This window comes from Alosa pseudoharengus, unplaced genomic scaffold, assembly GCF_046254945.1.
Source record: "Alosa pseudoharengus isolate Yale_2024_CS ecotype anadromous, Long Island Sound unplaced genomic scaffold, YU_APseudo_1.1 YU_APseudo_1.1_scf_4, whole genome shotgun sequence".
Taxonomy (NCBI): domain Eukaryota; kingdom Metazoa; phylum Chordata; class Actinopteri; order Clupeiformes; family Clupeidae; genus Alosa; species Alosa pseudoharengus.
This window is the reverse complement of record NW_027468774.1, coordinates 12,308,149-12,335,523: the sequence shown is the minus strand read 5'-3', so window position 1 is coordinate 12,335,523 and position 27,375 is coordinate 12,308,149. Positions and strand designations below refer to the sequence as shown.

Here is a 27,375-nt window from a genome sequence, read left to right as displayed (position 1 = left end):
GGTCTGGTTGTGTGCTATGAATGCTGTGAATGTGTGGTTGTCAGATCCAGGTGGTTGTGTAGCTGTGTTGTGTGGCTGTTGTGCATCTGTGTTGTGTTATTTAGCTTTGCTGTGTTTTGTAGATAGCTGTGATGTGTTGTGTAGCTGTTGTTATGTTGTGTAGCTGTATTGTGTTGTGTTGTGTTGTGTAGCAATTCATTCACAAGTGAAAGCAGACAGATTATCAGCTGTGTTCTAAAGAATGTTTGATTCAAGTTCAGCATGTGTTGCAAACTATTTGTTTCTCAGCAAAAACCACAATGAAACGGTAGCAAATAAATGTAAAGAGTCATATCATGGAGTTTATTTTTTCGTTTAGGCAAGTAGCTGTGTAATAAGTGGGATAATGTATATAGAATGCCGGTCATTATCGGAAAATAAGTCCTTCAGGGCGTTGTTCGCCCTGTCGGGACTTATTTTCCGATAATGACCGGCGTTCTATACATTATCCCTTACACATTTTATTACATCATATAAGTATTACACATAGGCTACATGTCAGATTTGGGGAGCCTAGACTGTCCTAAAAAAATATCTGATATAGCATACAAAGATGGCCCTTATAATGACCAAAATAAGAGCTTAAAAATCAAAGCTATTATAAAATTGCCCTGAAAAAAGCCTAGGGTTCTAAAACACCGCATCATATATCATCACAGTATTTTTAAATCTTCAAATGTTCCCATATATCATCACAGTATTTTTAAATCTTCAAATGTTGAAACGTACCCATATAAAAGTGTCAGGAAACTCTTTACACTTTTTCTGTGGGTTCTTCCACATGTCTGTACACCTATTCCCATTACTGTGGTTACTGTTCACTGAGTGTCACAACAGTCCTTTATAAAGACACTCAATACATTTGTGCATTCTTGTCACAGTAAGATCACTGTTGAATGAACCAATATATTTTCCATACACATGTGTGTGTGTGTGTGTGTGTGTGTGTATGTGTGTGTGTGTGTGTCAGACCAGGTGGTTATGTAGCTGTTGTGCAGCTGTGCTGTGTGTTATGTTGTATTGTGTAGCTGTGCTGTGTGTTGTGTTGCGTTGTGTTGCTATTGTATAACTGTGCTGTGTGTTGTGTAGCTGTTTATATAGCTGTGCTGTTCTGTGTGTTGTGTTAGGTTGCTGTTAGCTGTGTTGTGTCGTGTCGTGTTGTGTTGCTGTTGTGTAGCTGTGCCGTGTGTTGTGTTGTGTAGCTGTTTATATAGCTGAGCTGTGTGTTGTGTTGTGTTGTGTTGCGTTGTGTTGTGTGTTAGATGAGCAGAGCCTTGAGAGGGAGAACAGAGAGTAGCAGGACCATCAGAGATGCAGTCAGACTCGAGGCCTTAGACACCCTCACAGGCTGTGGGACAAACATGTTTCTTCCCTCTGGAAAAAAAGAAAAAACAAATGAGATGATAGAAGAATGTCAAATGTTGCTAATAGGAGGCACGTTTGCTGGTAGCCTATTCCAGTTATGGAGGCAGTCACTATGAGAGCAGTGTGAAGTGAAATCTTTAAGTATCAATAACAAAGACAATTTTTTTCAGGTAAACAAACTGACAAACTGCAACAACACCAGCAAAACTAGTGTCACAGTGATGACAAATATGCTGTTTTCTCAGCTGTTGAAGTTATGGATGTTGTCATGCATTGCTGAATTACATTTGGAACAAAGGGAACAATTTCAGACCACAATAACTACAGTAAATGACAAACAGTCAGTGTTGAATCATCTTTGTTTACCTTCATTGCCATTGGCCAAAACCAGAGGCCCCAGTGAGATGGAGGCGCTGTCATGGAAATCAACAGAACGTCGATGCCTCTGATGGTAACCTGGGTAACAGTGCTGTAAACAGGAAGAGAAAGAGGAAATGTTGCTGGACCAGCTGAGAATAGATGTCCTTTTTACAACCTACTGTAGGGTCTTTTTATGGTAGTTAACAACTTCAAAATTGTTTGAGAGCAAAATTATATTAATTGGTGGAGTTTTGAGCAAGACCGTTTATTTGCATCATCACTGAATGAGCTTACAGTAAATGCTAAGGGGGCAGGGAGCACGTCAAAAAACAAGCGCTATTTTATACTACTGACAATACTCAAAATATAATTAGCCTACACTTCTGTGGTAGTGTTGTGAGGGTTTCTACAGACAAACCGAAGTATTGTAAACTTTTAGAAGTGTACAGAGAGGTTATAACAAGACCTGTACCTGGCTTCCTGGTCCTGAAATCTTACAATGCAAACATGCCTTACGTTCAGCCAGATCTGCACAGCGCTGCAAGATTGAACGTACCCGTTGATTTGATGATACCGGACCAGGAAGCCAGGGATTTTTCTTTTCTGGTTACTACTTGCTAGTCCGGCTCCTTAGCCACTATGCTACCATCACCATAACTTCCCACTGCTGTAGTTTACATGTGTTGAACTTACGGCTGTGCAGTCATTGTTTGCCACCAAGCACAGGTGGATGCCGCAGTGCAGGTAAACCTTGGAAGAGTTTGCATTAAAGGTGAACATCCTGAAGGAGAATCGGCCTGTTGTACTGACCCCATTCTCCACCAGCTCCACTGTATTGTCATTGGGGTTAGCACACCTAGAAAGAGAGATACACATCCAAGTGATGACAACAGCAAGCAGCACAAAAAATGTGTTCTAGGTTGTTAGGTAGTTTAATAGTAGGGTAGAACAGGTGATAGGGAAAAGGGAAATTAACAGGTGATGGTCTAGTAGTAGGTCTGTTGCAGGTCTGCACTTCTTACTCATTTCTGATGAGGTCCCATCGGATGTGGTAGTTTGGCTGATTGACTGGAGTGGCCCAGCAGGAGTCGATCACCATGGCAATCTGACGGCTATCGACTCCGTCCACTTGGACAGCCACGTAGATCTGCTGATTCACCGCCACATTCACCCTCCCAGAGAACACATGGGAGAATCCTGCATCTTCATAGGGAATCATACGGACATGGTAGCTTCCTTCCCCTCCTGGTAGCTTCTTAGTGATACGGCTGAAGAAACAAACACACATAGATGACTGAATTCAGTTCATATGAAGTCTTATGATTGTGTTTGGTCACTGCAGTAAGGGCTCTGCAAATTAACATGAAGTAAAGCGTGGACAATGGACATGATAGTCTCTATGATAGAGGGAAGAACAAACCTCTCCAGTGGGTTGATTTCTATGTTCATGGAGAGGGTCTGTGTGAGGGGGTAGACACAGCAGAAGAGCAGGTTTATCCGTCTCTCTCTGCTGATGGGACCGCTGGCTGAGTTGGCCTCCCCATGGATGGAGTTCTCATAGATGAAGTGGGTGCTGTTGCTCTGTTGGCCAACACACAGCACATTCAGGGGTAAATGTCCATGACAACCATGATGTTCTACCAAATAGTTTCATCTATGTTCTAGGGTGAGTTGTCAGTAAAGATATTTAGGCTGTTCTTTGGAAGACTTCCAGAGGGGTAAAGGTCTTTTGGCTTTGCTCACAGAACAATACCTAAAGATAATATGTATCACCAAAGAAGAGCTCTGTATGTAATTGCTTAGTGTACTGACTATCACCAAGACCAGTAATTATTCTTACACATAAAAAACATGTTTTGCTTTCAAATTTAGGAAGAATACTAGACCAGTGAGAAGGGAAAGCTGTTGTACCCTTAGTGAGGTTCCACAAACGTGGTTGTCATTGTCGAAGAGGAACTCCAATCTGCCATCTTGGAGTGTGCCGTTGCAGTTGGGGTCGTTGAGGCGGAGGGTGTCAGACGAGAAGCCTGCCTCAAACAGCTGGCAACGAGACAAAGACATGGTGCCTTTGCTGCTGGAACAGAACTCAACAGAGTCTGAGAGAGAGATGGAGATAGTGGGGGGAAGACATGAATAGGTGAGGGATAGAGGGAAAATAAAGAGGAGGAAGGAGGAATATAATGAAACACTTGCAGTGTCCATAACAGCAGCATTAGTAGATCATACAAAACCTTACCATAGCACTCAGGTTGAGGTCTCGGGTGATCCTCATTGCAGAAGCAGCCGTAGACTCCATCTTTTTGGCCACACCACTCCTCCTCAGTGCAGTCTAGCTCTTCACAAGGGTCAACTGCAGCTGTTCAAAAACACATGAAGACTCCATATGTAGCGTATGTGTAGAATTATTACACGAAGACATAGGCAGAAACAGGTGGATTTGGATCATAATTTCTATCATAAGGTCCCCCTGTGGTATGTATGGATGAAGCACATAAACACTCAATAATGATAGGAAAGTAAGTTGCCATAAGCTGGTATTGCATCTCGGCATCTCGTCAGTTGTTTGGATCATAATATTCTACCATAAGGTCTATTAATGGCCCTTTCCATTTTCCACCATCTGCTTTGTAAACTGTAATAAGATGTGTCTGTCTCCCCCCTGTGGTATGTATGGATGAAGCACATAAACACTCAATGATGACAGGAAAGTAAGCTGGTATTGCAGCTTGGAAGGCAGTCAGGTTATTTTCCCACACAAATGTACGTGGTTCTCTTGACAAAATTGTTCAATATATTAGCTGTATATGTGAATACTTTTTAAGGCACTGTAGATCAGAATATTCACTGTGTGTAACCTAATACTTCATATTAGATGAGGCTGTGTCAGTGAGGCAGGCAGTGATAATGTGGACTTGATGTACTCACAGCAATGTAGTGCAGAACGCCATTCTGGTGTTTGGAGCCCCAGCACATTGCAAGCTGTCTCATAGGCCTCCACTGCTGAGCACAGCATGCCATTGGCTGGTGTGTAGGCACAGAGATCGTACACACAGGAAGTGAAGTACGCCTGTGGGTCAACATGCAGGTGACACTGCTGGAATGGGCCACTGCTGTTGGTGATGATGCTGCACAGATCTGTGTATTCTGCTTCAAATACACACGTGTCGTCTCCAATTCGGTCACTGGCTCCGCATCTAGGGAGGACGAGGAGAAAGAAATAAGTATCAGACGTGTTGCGTGTGTGAATTTTAAGGCAGTGCAATTATGGAACAACAGATCAGAATTTTACCAGGATTTCTTACTTCTACATCGTTAACTGATCAATAGGGCAGTGTACCAAACAGCTGACATATTCTACACATTTCTGAGCATGCAAATAATCTAGTCATTGTCATTTAATCCCATAGTTTGGAAATGTCACCTAATGAATCGTGTGTCTTTTCCAATAATTCCAACTCACCCAGGATTGCTTGCATCTGATTTCCAACTTTGACCGAATTCCCTGTCAGTCTGGGCCAGGGAGCCATTGGGCAGAACTTTGTCGTCTGCTGGGTTGCCATTGTGATTGCCACACATTCCACATACAGATTGGTGATAATCTGGACTCAGTCTCACAAGAAGTCTACTACGACCATCAAACTGGACCACCAGCTCTCCTGAGGCATTCACAACCACAAATCCAGACTCTCGAGTCAACTGTGCCAGGGAGCCAACGTGAATGCTGTTTCTATTGTTATCTTGACCATCAATCTGCAAAAAACAGAACACAGCTACAGGAGGTGGGACAGACATGTTTACATACTGAATACAAAAACATGTCCTCACTGACTTGACCCTTTAGTGCCCAAACAGAGAAGGTCCACAGTTTGGAGGTACCTTGACTCTCCTGTTCTGTCCAATGCTGATGTGGCTTTGAACTCCTCCCTGAGAGAGCCACACATCCACAGTGGACACAAAAGACACAATTAAGTTGCCACGGTGCCTGTTAGCGGCTACTACGCGGAAGGTCAAGGCATCATCACTCATGTTGCCACAGGTGTGGGTAATCTCATAAGTACAGGTGCCCTGGAAATAGATATTTGAAATATGTTTAAAACTGGTGTTGAGTTGGTGTGGTGGAAACATCTCTTTCAGAATTAAGACCGTCCAGAAACATTTCTCTCAGATTTAGGTTCTCACTTTCGGGTTTCAATTTGAGATTTTTGTACTGCCTGTCCTACCTGAAAGTGAGCCACAGCCCCATCAAAGGTGAAGTAGTGGGGGTCTCCCCAGACCGTGCAGGCTGACAGGCGACCATAGCAACCCCGGCGGCCATCTTTGACAGAGCATTCCTGACTTGGGGGGCAAGAGGACTGGATACAGCGAAGGTCATTGGGGGCAAAACACTCACAGCGCTGTGAACAGTCTTGTGTCCAGAACTGTTCCCTGATCTAACAAACACAAATAACACTGAGATTTAATTTACTTGCTAATGGTTGAGTGAATAAAATCACTGTTTGTGAGACACGTGTCATCCTCTTGGTCAAATTCTGCTTACATCAAAGTAGAAGCCGTCATAAAGACAGCCACACTGCTCCACAGGCACACAGTGCCCCCCGCTCCTCACAAATCCATCATCGCAGAAACAGCCCTCAGCACACGTCCTGTCACAGCTGGCATCAATGCTGCTGGCACAGGTGTGCCCACACTCTGTGCCACACAGATCGTAGTGGCTGTTTTCTGGACACTCCATTTCTGTTGACAGGGGTATGGTTTTATTACTTTTCAGACATTTCAATCAACCAAAATAATCAAACCACAAACGTAATGAGTGCAAATCAGGTCCTGGAAACTTACGGCAGGTGGAGTTTTGTCTCCAGGGGTAGACAATGACATTTTCCTCTTGGCATGCGCTGACATATGCTTCCATTGCACGGCAGAGGACTTCGCTTCTGTCACCAGACAAGCACACGTCAAAGACACAGTCGTTGAAGAATGGCTGGGGGTCCACATGGGAATGGCAGAAGCTCAGTGGTCCATTGCTAGCTCTGAGTAGCTCACACATGGCACGGGCTCTCCAGTCGTCTCGACACACTGGGCAGGAGTTTCCACATCCTCCAGTACAGGGAATGCCGTCATCAACCTTCCAGTAGTCTCCAAACTCAGAGACAGAGAGGGCAACAGAGCCTGAACTGCTGTTATGGACCGTAAAGTCATCACCCTGGAAGCCGTTGAAGTTGCCACACAAGCCGCATGTAGCTCCACTGTAGTTGGATGGTACAGTGATGTCCAACACCCACCGGCCGTCATAACTGACAGTTAGACCAAAGTCTGTTTTCACAAATGTGTGAAGCCCGTTGGCATACACTGACACTCTTCCCTGATCAAGAACGATCGGCAAGTTTCTTGTCTCGCCATTCACCTGAAGTCAGAGTTATCTTTTGTGAGACAGGATTTTAAGTAAATTCTATGTATTTCTTTTCATTTTCTGTCTTTAAAATTTCACTTGAAAAGAGTTAAATACCAAAGAAATGCTGGTGGTAAATTACAAAGCAAGCAGAGAATCTATTGTTCCACTGGGCTTACTTATATACTGAATTTGATCCTTACCTGTACAGTCCCCTGGTTGTATTTTGAGATGTACACAAGATGTCCAGACACATTGACATAAACAGCCACAGTGAGGGAGACCTGCAGACCATTCCATGCCTCATTCCTGGCCTCCACCTGAAAGTGAGGTAGGCCTTGTGTTCCATTGCACACTGATGCCAGGACGTAACGACAAGTGCCCTGGAAGTCAAAGGTGCGTCTGTCAAAGGAGGTGTAGTGTGGGTCTCCAGAGGCCGAGCAGGTGGCCTCAGGTTTGGGATGGCAGCCATACTGTCCATCCACAACTCGACAAGACTCCTGAGCACTACAAGAAGAGGCGGTGCAATGCGACTGCCCAGTAATGCCATTACACTGGCACAGGAACTGGCACTCCTCGCCGTACCAGTAGCGCTCTCCACTCTGTCTGTAACGCCCGCCGTGGTGGCAGCCACAACCCGTGGGGGGCACACAGCGATCCCCACTCAGGAGGAAGCCGTCATTACACTGGCACCCCTCCTGGCACTGCTGGGTACACAGGAAGGGGAAAGACAGGCTTGGGCAGGAAGCTGGGCAGGACGTACCACACAGCTCATAATGGCTGTTAGTTGGGCAAGTTGCCTCTATAAAAAGGGATGACAGGTCAGTTCCATTTCAAATAGTTTCTTTTCCCATATATTTATTATAATATGTTATCACACTTACCACAGTTAGTGATGTTCCTCCATTCCCCAACTGTGATGCCACTCTGTTGGCAAAGCAGGGAGTAGCCACGCAGTGCCTCACACAGTCCCTCTCGAGCACCTTGGGTCCTCACTAGAGTCTGGACACAGTCTTCAATTCGGATCCAGGGGTCAAGACTTGCTTGGCACTGGCCAAAAGGCCCATGTCCCCATCCCATAATGCCACAGAGCTCCCTGAACTGGCTGGTGTTCTGGTAGTGTCCAGGTTCCCATACCTGAGGTTCTACACAGTGTGCTGACAGGGAGCCATCTCTCCAGCTGTCCCCAAACTGCTGAGAGTCGTTGAGGGGAATTCCAGTGGGGGAGAGGAAGTCATCACGAAGGTCTCCATTCAAATTTCCACACAGGCCTCCCAGAGTGCCGTTGTAGTTGCCTGGAGCGGTGATGCGGATGACGTGTGGCCAGTCAGCTCTCACCAGCACTCCAAAGTTGGTCTCTATGACAACACCCTTTACACTGCTGTGGTAGATGCTAATATGACCGGGGCTGACGCTGAACGGAAGGCCCACTGTTTGCCCATCCACCTAATGGAGAACATTAGGTTTATACCTACAGATGTGTATCATGGTATTGGAACTGTAATCAGTAGCTGTATCAGATACACTATTTGGGTATCTCTATTTCTTTTAAGTGGGTAAAAATAGATCCTGTACCTTAGTTGTGGCTCCCTCTCCCATCTCCACCGAGACTTGTGTTCCTTCTGCTTCAAACTTCAGATGTCTGTCAAAATCTCTTGGGCCTGTGGGAACTTTCTCAACAGTTACTTGAAAGTGAGGTAATTGTGATTGTCCCCTGACCCTAGCCAGCGTCAGACTACAGGCACCTGGGTAGTGGAAGGTCTGTCCATCAAAAGTGCGGTAGGACCCAAAGCTCTCCACCCAGCAGGTGGAGAAGCTGACAGGTCTGCAGCCCCGCACCCCACCGTGGACCCCACACACCTCAAGCTCACTGCAGCTGTGTGCCTGGCAGATCATTGACCCTTGAGTACAGTGGCAACGTCTCCCACAGTCCTGGTCTAGCACCACTGTCTCCCCAGCTGTGTAGTACCGCCCCTCGAAGGTGCAGCCACAGTCACTCTGCCGAACGCATTCTCCACCGCTTAGGACATAGCCAGCATTGCAGATGCAGCTCTCCTGGCTGGGCAGAGGGCAATTCTGGGGGGCGTTGGGGTTGCTGCAGGTTGCAGGGCATCCAGTTCCTTGAGACTCAAAGTGACTGTTGGCTGGACAGGGGATTTCTGTGGAAGCAAATATGAGTGTATTGAATGCCTGTCAAAACAGCTTTTCCAACATGAACTGTTTACTGGTTACAGAAGTTGCACCCACCACAGAATCCCTGGCTTCTCCACTGGCCCAACTGGATGCCTTCTTGTTGGCACTGGGCAGCGTACACATTGAGTGCTTGGCAGAGAATGGGCTGATAGCCATCACCCACACACAGATCATACACACAGTTTTCTACGAAGGTCTGTGGAGACAGCCTTGTGTGACAGGAGGCAAACGGACCGGCACTGTTGCTTAAGATACCACAGTGGGCTGTGTTTCCATAAAGAGTCCTTTGGCTATGGGTACAGGCAGCACAAGCAAGTCCTGCACATCGCACGTCCTGGCAGCCAGGGTCAGTGTCCCCTTCTGCCTTCCAGCTGTTAGCAAACTCCACGTCTGAGCTCACAAGCTGCCCACCGCGGGTTCGGAAGTCATCTTGAGGGTGGTGGTTGAAGTTGCCACACAGGCCACAGGTGGCGTTCTGGTACTCATAGGGTACTGAGATTCTAACATAGTGATTGGCATCGTAGGTGACCAGCAGGCCAAAGTCTGTACTGACAGCCACAGAGAAACCTGATTGGTAGACTCGGATGGACCCATGTCTGAGAGTAAATGGGGTCGTCACAAAGCTACCATTCACCTGAAGGAAGGAGATTGTTACCATTAACACTGGGCCAATTGGAGAATAACAGTTTGAACTTTGTTTGAAAATTGTAAATTTGATGCCTGGGAACATTTTCGGTTACACTTTACTTGACAGTATCGACACAAGAGTGACATGACACTGTCATGAACGTGTCATAAACAAGTCATAAAGTTTCATGACATAACGCTTCTGTTATTAAGTGACATTTGGTTTTTGTCATAACAAGTTAGGATTAGGATTAGGGTTAGGTTTCATGTGTCATGACAGTTTCATGTGTTAATGACAGTGTCATGTCACTCTTATGTCGATACTGTCAAGTAAAGTGTTACCACATTTTCATTGTACCGGTATTCTTGTTGTACTTACCATTGCTTGGTAACGATAGCCTTTGACAAGTTCAATTTCCTCATCATAAACCCACACTCTTACAAGACGGGTCCAAGACACATGTGTGCTGCCCCGATGTTCATTCTTCCCTTCAATCCGGTAGTACGGCAGTCCATTGCCACAAGCCTAGCAGACATTTCAGTGAATATTAAGTCTTAAGCCCCCAAACAAACATATTAATAAAGAAACTTAATAAACGCATATGTTTAAAGGCACTAAAAGTATAATACCTCTGAGAGGACGTATGTGCAGGTTCCCTGGAAGTGAAAGACTTTCCCGTCAAAGGTGTAGTAGTGGGGGTCTCCAGAGATGGTGCAGGTGCGGCGCTGAATATTCTGGCAGGAGTACTGGAAGGGTGCTGGACGACACGCCTGGGAGTAGCTGCAGGGCTGCTGCTGGCACTGGAGGAGGCCTCCACTGACGCAGGTGCATCTCTGCTGACAGGTGGCATCTCTCCAGAAAGAGTCCCCTACCTGCACAGGTGAGCCTGAGAGACATCTCTGCATTAGTTTTTTTAAAGGTCACATTTTGCATTCTGTGTTTGTCAAAATACCAAAAGGAAGATCCGGTAACACTTTATAATAAGGTGCCATAATAAATAGCAAACTAATCATTACCTAACCCTTTGTTAATATTTGTAAATTGTTACTAAAATATCTATTTGGCACAACTTGTAATAGGTAAATCCACAGTGAAAATAATGCTAGTTTGCAATGATAGATTTTCAAATCACCATTGTATTGGCAGCCTTGTGGTCCATCATCAATCCGGAAGGCCCAGCGGCCTGGCCTGTTGACATTGCTAGTGTGCCTTAGATTGGTGATGTTGCTCATGAAGGACCCAGGGATTGAGAAATGATGTGATGAGTTGGTGGTGTCATAGCCAGCCTGTTCATCAAGAAGGAAAGACATGAGGAGAACAGTACATCAATTTAAAAGTTTTATTATTCAGGATTCCCATGGGTCTTTTATATCCTTGACCATTTCTGAATTTGAGGGGGGAAAATGACAAAAATAAAACGAGGCATTTAAAGGTTTTGAAAATATTTGAATTTGAGAGTGCTTGAATTTAGATATTGGTGTTAGAAAAGGCAAAAGATCACATCACAGCAGGGGCGGAGCCAGAGGGGTGGCTCCGGGTGGCACAGGCCACCCTTGAGATTCGATTGGCCACCCCAGGTGCCACCCCCAAATCTTAGTCTACGATTGGCCATTAACATGGTCTAAGGCAGGACCTTTCTTGATGCACTTGCAGCAGTTTGATAGCCTAGAAATATAGACGCGCCCCGAGGGTTAGTCTAGCAACTTTCCGTTGGCTTGTGAGCTCCAGAAATCGAAACTCAATCAGGCCAATGAAATCGTGTATAGAGTCGTTAGGTGGGCTTAACATAATGATTGATGCCAGAGTTGCAATGGTTTGGCTTGAATTCCCTGCTACTTGAAAACAAATAAGATGGATGTTGCTGTTGGCGAACAGTGTGACACGAGTTAAGCTTTTATTAAGTTGGCAAACGTTTGAACTAGCCAACTAGCTCCGCTGGTGGGAAACGCATGGGACTCATATAAATGCTGTCATTTTGTTAACATTACTGTTAAGGAGATGCTGTAGGCAAATGCTATATTTCAACCTCGTTAGTGTAGTAAAAAAAATCAGAACTATTCACGAGGTTTCTGGGCAGCATATTTATGTTCTGTTAGCAAGCGAACTTCTCATGACTGCCAACAAAGTAGCCTACTGCCAGCTGACGAAGCTCTCATTTTAAAACATTACTGAGAGACAGGCACTGTACAATCAAGAAATCTTGCCACTTAATCAAAAACTATGTTTAACATTACAGCAGACATCCCAACCTGCAAAAAGTCATTTCAGGGAGGTATCACGAAGCCCCCCTCCCTCCCCCAAAATAAAATAAAATACTAAATTAAAAAAAGTTTAGCCTACTTAGATACTGAAATACAGATGAATATGTCTGTTCAATAATGTCTAGTCAGTACACCAAATAAGGAAGGCCTATATAGATAGTAATTGTGAACATAAAATATGTAGATCTTGCAGTTTGGTCTTTTCATGTAGCCTTGGCAACTAGCCATCTAGTATAGGCCTGAATAATATGCACATGAATTGATAAACAAGGGTACACTTTGAAATGGGTCTTACATTTTCTTTTTTTGGGGGGCACTGACTCTGCCGTGAATCTCCTGTTCCTAGATACACTGAACTAATTTAGTTCGGGAGAAAAGAGATAAAAAGCCCGCCTAGACTGAAAACTGATTGGTCGATTTAGCGAAACAGGCCAATCAGGATGCTCTCTGTCTTGGATGCGCTCAGACACACACACACCACCCCTCTCTCTCTCCCCTGTCGTGTGCGCGCTACACTCGACGGTACACGGTACCGATCCACTCGCACGACACGTCATACGCATGGGGTCGCGCTGCCTCCCCTCTTCAGTCATGTGTGGGCGTTTTGTTTAAAATGTCAGTTACCAGCTCATATTCAGTTCGTTTTAACGTATCTTAAGTGTTTTTCCACAAATGGACCACAATTTAGGCATGTACTTAACAGTATACAACACATTAATAGCCTAAACAAACTATGCAAGCCATTTCGAAATCCTGTTTTATTTAAACTACTCAATGCAATCTCAAATCCTCACCAGAAACACTAACAGTCAATATATTCATCCAAATCCTAGTTTCGTTTGTTTTATGGCCTACTGGGTGGTTGTGGAAGAGATCGTTAAAACATTATTTGTCTTGTAAGCGGAACCAAAGTTTCACAGGCACTGTTGTGGTAGTACAAAGGACTTACAACCTCGTGCTTTCATTGGATAGCCGCCTCGCGTTCAACGGATTCATTTGCATTGACGTCATCCATAGGACTAGAGTGGAATTTGACACGACAAAAAGGAGTGAAGTACAAGTTCAGTACATTCCACTCTAGTCCTATGGGTGACGTCAAGCGACTTTAACGCGCCCGCAAAGCATTCCGGGAAGGCAGCGCTGCATTTGAAATAATGTTGCGTGTCAAAAAGTTGGCCGATGCCCAGCTTTATGCAAATGAATCCGTGGACAAGTGGATCGGTACCGCCATACACACGCGATTTTAGGTCTCCCTCTCGCGTGCGCACTCTTGATCGCTCGCTCTAGATTCCGGGAGATTTTATCTAATTTGCGGGCATCAGGGAGCCGCTATCAATATGCGGGAGACTCCCGGAACTTCCGGGAGACTTGAGATGTCTGTTACAGTATGTACAAAGCTTATATGCTACAGTGGACTAGCATGTTGCAGGGGCTGCTAAAAACACAGAGAAACACACTGAAAACTCGGCCAATCACAGCCCTTGCTGTCGAACGCTCCGTCCGGTTCGACCACTGAACGCCACAGCGGACTATGCTGCCCCCAATCGGCTGCAGTTGTACTTACATTTCACCCAGCTGCGTGAATCACCTTGATCGTGAATGAAGTGTAAATTTTTAAATGGGACCCACTGTATGCCCATTCAACCAGTCAAGCATTTGTTGTAAAATATTGAAATTATGGGAAGTTTACATAGCTTAGGCTAAACTGTATGTTTCTTTCGTCCCCCATGCCTGTTTTATTCGTCCCGATCAGGAGGGATAAATGAAACATTGCGCACGTTCCACTTTTGCTTAAATAATTCCTGAACGCAGGGCTGGACTGGCCATCTGGCATACTTTTTTTTTTTTTGGCCGAGCCGGGCTTTATAAAGTTAATTTTCCATAGTAGCGCGTGACAACAAAATCATATGCCTGCGTTCTGTTCCCAGAGCTTTCTCTGTCTATGATCTGCAGCGTTTCTCAAATTATGAGCCTCCTCGACGAGAAGATTGCTGGTCTACGGTCATACGGAGCCATGAATTTAAATTACGCCCCACTTCTGTCTGTTAATTTGCGGCACAATTGAATGATATTATAGAACCGCGGACCGAAAGGTTTCCCTGATCAGGAAATACTCCTTAATTCACAACTTTTTGTAGGCCTAACAGAGGTAGCCTAAATATCGTGCCTATGGCGATGTCCGCTTAAAAAAAAACCCCATTTATTTCACTTGTCTCGCTGGATTGAACGCAGAATGTGGGCTGTTGCGCAAATAGATGAGTGAGGGAGGGAGATTCCGTTAACAAAAACCTAAAGTTTTGCTAACATTTTCTCCATTATTATCGTAAAATATGTCTCCAGGCTAAGCTACTATATTTGGGTGGGCTGGTAGAAATTTTGGGTGGGCAACATAGCAAAGCTGTCAAATTGGATCATAACTAACATAAACACAAAACAAAGACAAAACAATCAGTTCTACCTAGCTTGAGTTGCTGCAGCCAAAAGCCAGGGATAGGCATGTCTGATACATGTATTTAAAATAAAAAATAGTATGTTGTCATTTGTATTGGAAAAAATGGCATCATATGTTGTATCAAAATACAAAATAGGTTTGTAGTTTAAAAATACTGCCAAATACTTTTGGTAAAACCAATAACCTACTTTTAGTGATGTGATTATAAAATGCAAAACAATGAATGCAGCACTGGTGCTGACTTGTAATTTGCCCAGAGTTGTTGTGATCAGAATATTGAGATTCAGGCAGATAAGTAACATGTAGGTTGCTCACACACACAATACACTCCCTAACCAACCTCAAGTTTCTTGAGAACTTTAGTCATCCAATTCGAACACATGGAACCGGTTATGTGGTTGCCCTGCAACAAGTTGCCCCATGTGCAACATGAACAATGTTTGCTCACATACACAATACACTCCTTCACTTTACTACACTACTTTAAAGTTCTCAAGAAACTGATCATTAATCATCCAATCGGAAGACATGGAACCGGTTATGTGGTTGCCCTGCAACAAGTTACCCCACGTGAAAATTTTATTAATAATTTGCCCACACTTGTGATCATAATATTGAGATTTAGGAAGATGAAATTGCTCACATACACAATACACTCCTTCATACCATCCTCAAGTTTCTTGAGAACTTTAAAGAAAATAAACAAATAGACAAAAAAGCAGCTACAGCTACAAAAATAGATGCGCATAGATATAAGTTATTGTGGGGGAAAATGTCTTGGATGAGTATATTTGTATATCTTCATTTAATATAATAGAATAAAATGGATTATATTTTAATGTCCCCATAATGGAATTTGTTTTAGCACAGCATAGCCCATGGACAGACAACTTAGATAATTAACTTTAATATGTTTGTATTATTTTATTCAAATACAAAGAAATTTTATGTGAGAGTAAGGTATTTGTGTTTTTTTTTCTTTCAATTTATGAGTATGGTGTTTGTATCTGGTTTCCCTAATGTATTTGTGCTAATTTCACATCTTGAGCCTGTTTCTGTCTATCTGGATGTTATCTGCATCCTTGAATTAATCAGTGCCTCACCAGTGCCACCCTTGTTAAAAATGTCTAGAATTGCCACTGCATCACAGCACAGTTGACAAATGCTAGGAAGTGTTCACACATTCACATATTCTCACATATTCTCACATATACTCTTTTTTAAGTGGTTGCCTGACAGTTCTAAAAAAATACCCTGCATTCTAACATTGATCATTAATCATTAACCTTGATCTATGTTCCAAAGTATGGCGTATTGCACTCTTAAATATGAAAAAATTGGGTCTGGAAAGTCCTTGAATTTGATGCTTGTGTGGACCCTGTGTGTAACTGTTCTGTTCTAGGTCTTGTTCTTTCAAGAGATTTTTAGATCTTTGAGAGATTTTTGCATGTGGTCTGCTCACCTGAACATGATGGCGCGTTGAAGCAACGGGACCATAATTCATCAGAGCAAATGAACGTTGACCTCCTGAGATAAGGACCACTTGGAATGAGGCTTCCTTGAATAATGAAACAACAGTACGATGGTGAAGTAGTGATTAATATCTTCAACTAATTTCATTTTTAAATAATTTCAAAGACAGTTCTTTTACAAATAGGCCTAATGTCCCTTTTATCCCATATGATGAATTGATGACATTTGAGGACCACAATGTATGTAGGCTAAAAAAGTGCAGAAAAATACTAACTGTTCCTGACTTCTCGTAATATTCCACTTTGTCCCATGTTGCAACAAAGACCCAGGAAGCTGAGAAGCTCAACCCAGGGAAGTACTGGTTAATGTCTGTAGTGGCTTGCTGGAGAACATTGCCACTGGTGTACTGCCGGTAGGATATGTAGCCTCTGCGGGTGTTGTCGATGTCTGTCCAGAATGGGGCAATGATGTTGCGGTGTGCATAAGCAGGAAATTGGTATGGACTCCATCCTCGCCATCCAGAATCAAAAGTGAGAAATCCGTTGTTATTGACCTGAAGTGAAAATTGATTCATCAGTGGAGGAAATTTCAAATGAGGTCCAATAGAAACATTGTAAGGTTTGCTGGCCTTTTGTGGATTCTTTTCAAATGATTTTCATAGGTCTACCTTAATTGTCCTACAGACTCATAGGTTGACATTTCCATGGAAGCATTTTCACCTTGGATTCCTAATCTGAGCTAATCGTGCAACTAGGCAGATCTGAGATCTGATTTTGTCTGCTCTAGCAGTTCAGTTCGGCTCCAACCTCATTCATAAAGATCTCTATGCAGCCGAAAATCGACCACGCTGATCACCACTGTTATATGTGATATGGGGTTATGGGCTTTACACAATGACAGACAGAGGAGCACCGTTGAGGCACTTTTGCATCAGTATTAAACAAATTAATTTTATTTAGAATAACAAACATCTTCACTTAAAAATGGCTGACAAGAAATATATTTCCGACAGTTTGGCTAAGTTTAAAGTAAGTTTAACTAAGGCAGTTGATGATAACACCCCTTGAAAATATGACAAAGATGAACAGTGAAACTGGACAATTGAGAACTGTTTTGAGAAGTAATGAATCACTGAATATATTTACTTACATATATCCGGTTGAATGTCTGCCTGAAATAGCTGAATGATTGTGCTATGCCAACATATGTGGAGCCATCATCTATACGACTGGTATATGAATCCCCTGATCCAAATGGGTAAAATACACCTGGAAGGAGGAGATTTTGGAAGTTAGAGATTCATGGTTTCTCAGCACACCATCTTGTTTGCAGCTGTGTAAATTGAGTCATTTATTTAGGATTTAGGATTTAGCATTTAGAGTTGTCCCCACTCTTCCACCTTTTTTATTGACACGGTCTGTAAGTGGCAGGTTAAAGTTGCTGTAAAATGCTGTAATAACCTCAGGCCTATAGGGGGCAGTATCAGGCGGAATAGGTAACAGGGGCTGAGTAAAGCTAATGTGAAGAAGAGAAGGGGGACATCATGGAGATGGGAGCAATACCTTTTCTGACCTTTGTGGTTGTAAACCAAAATGAGGCTACAGGGTACACAAACCATAGGATTGGTATGTTCTATGCATTCGCCAGTAGGTGGCTAAAATGCATTAATGATATAGTCAGTGTACCCGGTGACCTCATATGGGTTAACATAATGGCCGCCGCCTGAATAAGGTGAATAGTTAAAACAAATTATGGCCCTACTCCTACAACCCGAATTCTGGAAAAGTTGAGACGCTTTATAAAATGTGAATAAAAAAGACAACACATCCAAAACACATTCAAAGACAACACATCAACTTTTGAAGAAAATAAATGTGTTGTTTTTTTTTACATTGCTCAAAACCTGTCTACATAATTAAGAATCTACTTCTACCTTGCCAGTTGTGCAAAATGCCCATGCCATAGGCACTAATGCTCCTCCTCAATTTTCCAGCCTTTTGTTGCCCCGTCCCAACATGTGTTGCTGGTATCAAATTCAAAATGTGGCTATATTTTCTATGACATGGGCAAATTTCTCCTCTTCAACAGTTGATATGTTGTCTTTGAACTATTCTCAAATAAATACAGGGTTGACATGATTTGTAAATCATAGCATTCTTTTTTATTCACATTTTACAAAGCATCCCAACTTTTTCGGAATTCGGTTTGTATTTTTTTTTCCGTTTTGGTGGATAGTTACTGTAATATTCATGGAAGTTTTGTGGAAATAAATCATTTCACTTTTTTGACACAATACTACTCGAGTCAGAACATTGCTGAATAAGTCAGCTCTACACTGTCTGTCCCTTAATGTGACTTACCTGCAGGGAGGCTTGCTGTCGTGCCAGTGATGGGTTGGGGGGTTGGTCCTAATGTTGGATCTGGGGCTATCCTGTTTAAATCAGTGTCACCAACGTCTGGGAAAGGACAAAGTTCACCATGGACATGATTGAAGAAGCAATAAAAAGACAGACTAAAAGACCAGTGAAGGGTCTCACTCACCTGTGCAGTAGGCTAACCAGCAATAGTATGGTTGCATAAATTCATACACATAGTAATTTCCAGGGCACGCTTTGATTCGAACAGGTGGGTTTGCGAAATTGCAGCAGTCATCCGGATTGGATGATCCCCACTTCCAGTGCCCACAGACCTGCCGTGTCACAATACCCTCTCCCACTCGAGGATGTGTTCCATTTAGCCACAAAGGAGCATGGGCTCCACAGCGGTTCATTCTCACACAATACTCTGGCATATGGGCATCAGTTCCCTGGTAAAACATGCGATACCAGCCTTGCCAGCTGAGGTAGCCATCACACCTTAAGATGTTGTAGTTATCGTGGATTGTGTTGTTAGCAGCCCTCCATTCGTCATCCAGCACAGTGTAGTTGTGACAAGGGTCAAATGCAGGACTCAGGGGTACGCTTTGTGAACCTGTGTTTGAAATATTCATACATAGTCATTAGATAAGTTCTAATGTAAGTAAATATTTGTTTTTTGTAACCGGAAGACATATGCTTACAAACACTTAGCAGTTAGCAGTACCAGAGTAACTAGTAGTATTAATTCTCCTTAGAATAACTTGTTGTACATATATCAACATCATAGTTACCAGGCATGCCAGTAGAGGTAGTCATTGGAGATGTTGCAGTCGTTGATATTACTGCTGTTGATGCTGAAGTGGTCATTGCCTCTGTTGTTGTTGGTTCAGGAAATGCTGCCGTAGTTAGCGTTGTACTTGATGGAGATGTTGTAGTCGTTGATGGAGATGTTGCAGTCGTTGATGATATTACGGCAGTTGACACAGGAACAGTAGATGTCTCTTCAGTTGGTGGTGTTGTTGGATCTAGGGATGTTTCTGTACTTGATGGAGATGTTGCAGTTGTTGATGGAGATGTTGCAGTTGTTGATGATGATACTACTGCATTTGACATAGAAGCAGTTGTTGTCTCTTCAGCTGCTGTTGTTGTTGGTTCTGGAGATGTCGACTTACTACTTGTTGGAGATGTTGCAGTTGTTGATGATATTACTGCAGTTGTCACAGAGGCAGTTGTTGTCTCTTCAGTTGTTGTTGTTGGCTCTGGAGATGTTGCCGTAGTTACTGTTGTACTCGATGGAGATGTTGCAATCGTTGAGAAACCTACAAAAGTACATATGGCAAATTGTTGCATACTGTTGGGCCATTCCGTGTCAAATCAGACAAAATCCAGGACAATGGTTGCAGCACCGATTCCGATTTTCCTCAAAGTTTGTCTACACAATGTTTAGGTTTCAAAACTAAAACCTGTAAAACATTTTTATTCAATTATATTGTTTTCATAGTCTTTTTGCCCCTGATTGTTTACACTCTCTAAAAGGCCTGATCGTGGAGGCCATGTTTGGATATTCATATCTTAAAAAGTATTAGACTAACATAGAAATCTCTGCCAGTAATGTACGTTTGAAACCAGTTTAGAACATTTTCAGAGAGACCCACCCACTTTGCAAGGCGGTGAATTAGAATGTTATGATCAATGGTGTTGAATGCCACACTCAAATCTAGAACAATAAGGATTGAGACTTGGTTTGAGGCAGTAGCCAGTCTAAGATCATTGATTATTTTTACTAGGACCGTTTCTGTGCTGTCTTAAACCTGATTGGAATTTTTCAAGGATACTGTTTTCGTTGAGGAAGGTATTTAGCTGATTACAAACAACTTTTAAGTACTTTGCTCAGGAAAGGTAGGCCTGTAGTTACTCAGGATAGTATGGTCGAGATTTTACTTTTTAAGTAAAGGTTTCACAACAGCTTTTAAAAGCAGTCGGAAATATACCTGTTTCTAATTAGGTAGTTATTATCTTGAGAATAAAGGGAGCTAAGCTATCATACGTTTTTGAAGAATGTAGGGATTGGATGTAAAGCACATGTTGAGGAGCCTGTCTGAGTTATAATTTTGCTAAGCTCAGATTGAGTAAAAGTGCTAAAGAATCTTAATTTTGGGGGGCTGTTTTTGGGTGTATCAAACTTATTACCTGTTACCAATAGCCTCCCTTATTACAGAATCTGTTATGTTTTTGAAGAAGTCTGCAGATTCATCGCATGTTAGAAGGGATGCCTGACTGAGTGTGTCAAAAGGTGTTTGATGCAGTAACATAAATCAATGGTGGAGAACACACTATTTTACACTATTCTCCACTATTTTCAGCAATAACCTTAGAGAAGTGGATCCTACACTCATTCCGAATAGCTCTATTGTAATTTGCTATTTTTTCTTTTAGAATGACATGGTGAACCTGTAACTTAGTTTTTCTCCATGTTCTCTCAGCTTTTCTACAGGATCTTTTTCGATTATGGATATTTTCGTTCCAAGGAGTCAGTTTGCTACATGGCCTTTTATAGTCTTTAAGGGTGCCACTCTGTCAAGCAGGACACCTAGTTCACTATTGAAAGCCTCTACTATTTGGTCAATAGGATGATTTAAAATATTTAGAGTCTGCAAGAGCTATGAACTGCTGTTCTGCTGTAACATCTAAGAATCGTGATTTAATTGTAATTTCGGGATGAATTTAGTGATTTTCTTTTAATGAAGTATTTAGTACGACATTAAAAGATACACAATAATGATCAGACATATTTATATTGTTTACTGATAAGTCAGTGACTCCTTGTCCAAAGATGCAAGTTGTTCCATTAAAGCAGCACAATGTTGCAAGTCCTTCGGCTCCATGACAAAAGCACATGCAGCATGTACAGGACTCAAGCCGTGAGAAGTATTTACAACAACAAGGTCAAATATAAATATTTCGCGACTCTATACTAGGAGGAGCTAGAGTCTCCAAAAATACCTGAAACTACATTGGATGCCTTTAACGTCTAACCAAAAAGGACAAAAAAATACTGTGGCAAAGATTGTGTCTTAAATGAAATTAAATCTTAAACATGAAATCGTAAAAGGATCATGCTTCATGCTTAGTCTGCATTGCTTCAGTCATTTTACCAGTCATGCTTCAGTCCCAAATCTAGTCATGCTTGGTGGAAGGAGATGAGAGTCAAGTCTGGATTTGTGCCAGCAGGTTGGCATTCCTTCTCTTTGTGTTTGTTCTCAGAGAACAAAGGAGACAACACACAAAAGATCATCAGAGGACAAGATCAAAGATCAAAATTATAAGAGTTAACCCTTTCTATGCCAGTAACTATTTGGACTGTGTCAACCTCACAATATATGTTAATTCATTAACAACTATATAATGCAAAATAAGCGATTGCATAAATATTCACCCACCTTAAAATAGCTGACCTAAATCAACAGCGGTCAAGCCAATTGGTGCTAATAGTATCACAATTAGTAAAATGGAGATCGCCTGGGTGCAGTGAATGTGTATAGTAATATAAAGACACCTGTATCTGGAAGGTCCAGTCCCTCATTCATTTGTATTTCTGGCTATAATTCCACCATGAAGACAAAATAACACTCCAAACAACTCAAAGAAAGGGTAATTGACAAGCATAAGTGAGGGGATGGATACAAATAAAAATTTGATTCACTGAATATCCCCTGGAGCTCAGTGAAATCCATCATTAAGGAATGTAAGTATGGTAAATGTGCAAATCTGCCTCGAGCAGGCCATCACCACAAACTGAGTGACCATTCAAGCAGAGTAATGGTGAGGGAGGCCACCAAGGCACCTACAGTACAGTACAGCACAGTAATTCCAGTCAAAGCTCTATGGCAAAGCTCTTATTAAATCTTGACTAAAGTTCACCCAAAGACATGTGGGAGACTCCAAGGTCAAATGGGAGAAGGTCCTTTGGTCTGATGAGACCAAAAGTGAGCTTTTTGGCCATCAGAGTAGATGCTATATTTGACGGACACCAAACACTGCACATCACCAAAAAATGGATCAAGAGTCCATTTATAAAAGCAAAAAAGTAAAAAAAAGGATGAATACTTTTTATAGGCACTGTATATATATGGAAAAATGCAAAGCTGGGTTCAGATGTCAAAGTCAATTGAAAAGCTGTAAGTTTGGCTTAATGCCATTCAGTGCTGAATAATTCTGAAGTCATTGCCTACCTTGTGCTGCTGACAGTTCACCTGTTTATGAAAAAGAGCATGCCATGTTAGCACCAGTAGAATGGCACAAAGCTGTGTAATCTAATGGTACATCTGGTGTGTGTATGTGGGAATCTGTCTGAACCAGGTTCAGGAGGCCTTACCCATCATCAGCATCACTGCGGATAGCACACACACACAGACGGCAAAGCCCATGGTGACTGCTGCACCTGGTCTCTCTCACAAGCAGGACAGGGTCCACTCCTCTCAGCTGCTGATATCTACACAGCAACATCACATCCACAAAACTATGCTTAAAGCAGCCAGTCACTACCTTAGGCACTAACAAGTACCCACTCTTTTGGAGGCACAAATGCTATCATGTGGAACTGTTGAAGCAGTTATATCGACATGATAAAATACACAGTAATTAGACTATGGCTTACTCACAAAATGCTATATTGCTATAATTGTTTTTATGTCATTAATTATGTCATTAATTATTGAACATTTTAGGCAGTTGCCCATATGAAATGCTATGAGGTGATTCGTTTCTCAAACTCAAATTAAAAAAATGACATAATTGCAGATACTGACAGAGTATAAAACTGCACAGATAACTAAAGAGATTATTATAATAATGAGCATTGATTATGTCTGTATTTCTGCTCTTTTCTGTGTCTACTGCTTGTTAAAACCACTGGTTTTAAGTATTCAAAGCCTACTTGCAAAGGTACACTGTAAAAAATACAACTTGCCTTTAGTACTGCCAAATAACTTTTCTGACTAAACAGAACTCAAAAAATCAAATAGTGTAGTAAAACTCATTATAACAAGTTTTCACAACTAATTTGGGAATTTCACCTAACAAACTTAAGAAACTGAGTTGACTCAACTTGTATAATGAAGTATCTATAAGAGAGAAGTTTCCCAAAGTTCACTGAACTTCTTAGTCAAGTTGGCGCAAGCGCATTGTTTCCTAACGTATCAAGGCGACCTAATTTGTCAGGAGGACAGAAGCCAGACACCTTCCCTACCTGTATGCAGCGTGGAGCAAATGACAACAGCATTGTCAAAGGTAAGTAAGGCATTTCGTTTTATCCAATATCCAATTGTTATGATAGTCAGTCTTTCTCGGTGTCGTGTTGCTTTAGCTAAGCTGATCTGACTGCCCACATTCCGTTAGCAGCTATCACTAGCTAACGTTAGTGATGTCTAGTTATGACTGAATGGTAGAAGCTTGCAATGTTCTGGGAAGACATAACCGGTAATGCTGAACAAGGATGTTCCTAAAACATTCACTTTCAGGAACAACTTTGTGTAAAATGGATGTCAGCAAGGAACGTTCTTGGAAATAGTGGTGTTGTTGAAATAGTAGCTATTAGGCTAAGCTAGCCTGCTAGCTAATCTTAGTGGCTAAATTCCACAAGTAGTGATAGCCGTACAGCTCAATTAGCTGCTACAGCTCAATTATCAAGGCAATGCAATAGTATAATTGTCTGGTTAGCTATTTCCCTGTTTTGCTGAAAACATGTATGTTCCTAAAATATTCACCTTTATAGAAAGACCTTTGTATTGGATGCCAGCGAGGGTAGCTAGCTCACTGTGGAGTAAGCTAAACCCCTGATTAAACCTCACTCCCGCCCAAAGTTTTTAGCAATGTCTTGCAACTGCTGCCACTCGATCTGCAGAGGCGCTGCATATAGGTTGAAAAAAATTAAATGGCAATGTAATTTTTAATGCAACATATGTTAATAGAATGCAGCGCACATAAAACAATGGCAACCCCACATTCGCCGATCGCGCTCCCTTAAAAAAATGCTTCATCAGAGCCAACAAATGGACAAGTTATAGCTTCATCACTACGTAAATGTCCTCCAAGATGTTTAAAAAAGTCCACTGCACTACAAACCTGTATAAAAAAATAATTTTCTACTCTTGTTTGTTGTTGCAGACTCTTCTGTTGCTATGCAATATAAGGAGTGTCCATTTTCTCACCCAGGAGAGACCCTCCTGACCCATTACAGGCTTCATCACGGTCACCAGGGAAAAAGCTGGCTCTGCCTCCAGTGCGTGTGCATCTTTAAGACTTCAGGTACATTCAAATTTCATTTGGCACGGTACCATGCAAAAGACAAATCACCTCAGGTCGAAACTACATTCAGTTGTCAATAGTGTACATTCCAATGTAATTGTAGTGCAGTGGACTTTTTTAAACATCTTGGAGGACATTTACGTCGTGGTGAAGCTATAACTTTTCCATTTGTAGGCTGCGTCCATAGCATTGGCAATGTACAAAACTTTGCGACACACAAAAGTAGGAAGCACAAACACTTCACAATTAGGGAACTCAAATTAAAATGTATGCAAATTATCGCATATTTAATTAGATACTGCCTAATTTGCATATGTAAACACTAAATTACAGAAAACTTGTAATACATTTTTTTCTCATATTAATGTAAGTAATCTACTGGGAAAGTTTCATAGTGATATCTGCTAGTTAATGTTACCCTATTCACACCTGTAGTGTCTCACCTTAAAGCAACACCAAAGAACTTTCCCTCTGTCGCACACACGCTGTTTGTTTATCCAGCACCGGCTTTACAAATAACAATGTCCACAGACAAGGTAGAATATGTTGCATGATTTATGAAAGAATGTATTGCGACATCAAATGCAAGTCAAATTTGTAGTTTCTTATGTCTCATTCCATCGAACTACAGATCCGCTACCCGATCTGGCAAACTTACATAGTGCGGTTATAGCCGATAGAGGGCTGCGAAGCGAATGCAGAAGTGCCGTTCACACTGTTACAAGTTGATGAACCACTGAAACGATTTTGGAAACATTATTTTAAGGTTCAAAAAACTCTTTTGTGTTGCTTTAAGTAAAAAAAGAATTAAGAAGACATCTGAGCTGCACCGGCGTTCCTCTCCTTCTCTTTACATTTTCTGTCCTGGCCTGGTTGCACCAGATTGTCGCTAAAAGGCACACGTGCGGAGAACCATTGTCTTTTAATTCATTTTTTGCAAATTTAGTGATGTAGTTCTGTGCTTTTCCACCAAGGATGCAGATGCTGAGGAGGACTAGAGGCATGAAAATTGGAATCTTGATCGTCTTCAATGACCGTCATTGAAGACGACCTCGCCATGAAAGCACCGGACACTGTCACCAATATCGCCATCGTCCTGGAAGAGACTGTTGTTCTACAGGACATTAAGGATCTTCCATCTGCACTGGCCTACCTATGCGGACTCCTGCATGACATGGGGTGCCAATACTTATGACCCCTGTATTTTAAGGAAGAACATTTATTTATTTATGATACATTATTCATTCACAAAGAAAATTGGTGTCCTTAAATGTTGGATATTCCCTCATTTTTTAACTTAAGGCATTAAGATCAATTTCCAAAAGATGATTTTATATTCCTCTTTTTAGTCAGCGTTAGCAGAGGTGCCAATAATTCTGTAGGTCAGGGGTGTTCAAACTGGCTAAAAATAAAAACATTGTTTGATCTATTTGGATTTTTGAGTTGTTATTTAGACTTGTTTTTGGTTAGAGTCAATGTATTAGTTGGCATTAATATATATTTTCAAGTTGGGAGCATTTGTTGATTCAACTTGATTTTTTAAGTTCTTCACTGTCAAGTAGAACTTACTCAAAAAAGCTAGTGAAATGTGTTGACTTGTTTTTTTAAGTTGGAAGAACTTTTGATTCAACTTGAATTTTTGAGTTGTCAACCTAATGTAAGTCCACCTTACTTACAATACTAAGTTGGCATTACTAGATATTTCAAGTTAAAAGCACTTGATTCAACTTGAATTTTTGAGTTGCTAACCTACTGTAAGTCCACCTTACTCACAATACTAAGTTGGCATTACTAGATATTTCAAGTTGGGAGCATTTGTTGATTTAACTTGATTATTTGAGTTCTTCACTATCAAGTTGAAATTACTCAAAAAAGCTAGTGAAATGTGTTGACTTGTTTTTTTAAGTAAACGCAGAGAGTTTTTTTTTACAGTGTATGTTTCTCTCTATAATGTTAGCATTGAATAAAATATAACATATGATTAAAAATCATCAATTACTGTATATCAAAAACATATACTCAAATACATGGTACATCTTACCAGTATTCTGGTTGAGGTTGTACAGAATAATGTGATTGCAATGCTCTTGTTCTTCACTCCTGAGTTTCCCCTGGATCTATAACCTCTGCTCCTGTCCATCTCATTTATATACGGCTTGGTGCTGTTTACAGGTTGATGTTTGTGATTGTGCTATTGCGCAATCTCCAAACCAGTTTCGCTGATTGTCAAGAAAAGCATTGTTAGTGTATTATAGGCTTCCCGTAATCTTGTCTCAAATATTCACTTCTCTTCCTGGATGCCTTGATTGGTGTCAAGAATTAAGTGACCTAGGCATGCCCTGGAAGCAGTGAAGAGAGAATAAATTAACCATTTCTGATTTTAATGTTTCATGTAGAAAAGATTCAAGACAAGTTTGTAACTGTGCTGAACAGTTCAGTTAATTGCAATACAATTGAGTTGCATGATCTAGTGCCAGTGGCGGTGAGCATTGCCTTGCAGGGTTTATCAGTAACAGAAATCATGTTCAGGAGTTACATGAGGGGATGGTGGCCTC

The 27,375-nt window shown here is 41.9% G+C and overlaps 1 protein-coding gene across 3 annotated transcripts; it reads right to left on the bottom strand.

Annotated features, from left to right (window-relative positions):
* Window positions 1–315: 315 nt before the first annotated feature.
* On the bottom strand, window positions 316–26,968 carry LOC143101689 (alpha-tectorin-like). Of its 3 annotated transcripts, XM_076264826.1 has the most exons (30): window positions 26,862–26,940; window positions 24,280–24,421; window positions 22,890–23,006; window positions 22,747–22,767; window positions 19,306–19,833; window positions 18,699–19,127; window positions 18,518–18,613; window positions 17,307–17,425; window positions 16,432–16,710; window positions 16,147–16,242; window positions 11,104–11,257; window positions 10,601–10,857; window positions 10,350–10,496; window positions 9,398–9,977; window positions 8,726–9,309; window positions 8,035–8,596; window positions 7,354–7,952; window positions 6,601–7,165; window positions 6,302–6,498; window positions 5,985–6,194; window positions 5,641–5,829; window positions 5,225–5,514; window positions 4,690–4,958; window positions 4,001–4,120; window positions 3,676–3,860; window positions 3,185–3,345; window positions 2,787–3,032; window positions 2,458–2,620; window positions 1,771–1,873; window positions 316–1,413 (listed from the first exon to the last, which is right to left on the bottom strand). In XM_076264826.1, exons 3-30 carry the CDS (start codon window positions 22,939–22,941, stop codon window positions 1,298–1,300), a joined length of 7,317 nt encoding a protein of 2,438 aa, XP_076120941.1. In that variant the 5' UTR covers window positions 22,942–23,006; window positions 24,280–24,421; window positions 26,862–26,940; the 3' UTR covers window positions 316–1,297. The 3 variants fall into 3 exon arrangements, with proteins under 3 accessions (XP_076120941.1, XP_076120940.1, XP_076120942.1); XM_076264825.1 differs by lacking the exon at window positions 24,280–24,421 and having other exon boundaries at window positions 26,862–26,968; XM_076264827.1 differs by lacking the exons at window positions 22,747–22,767; window positions 22,890–23,006; window positions 24,280–24,421; window positions 26,862–26,940 and adding an exon at window positions 21,670–21,774.
* Between the last annotated feature and the right edge of the window lie 407 nt (window positions 26,969–27,375).

Excerpts from the sequence above, each read along its gene's own strand:
- LOC143101689 (XM_076264825.1), bottom strand. The coding sequence starts at position 22,941 with ATGGGCTTTGCCGTCTGTGTGTGTGTGCTATCCGCAGTGATGCTGATG. Across the intron at positions 10,858-11,103 it reads ACAAGGCTGCCAATACAATG|GCTCACCTGTGCAGGTAGGG; the intron begins GTGATTTGAAAA and ends GATGTCTCTCAG. Across the intron at positions 1,414-1,770 it reads TTTGGCCAATGGCAATGAAG|AGGGAAGAAACATGTTTGTC; the intron begins GTAAACAAAGAT and ends CTTTTTTTCCAG.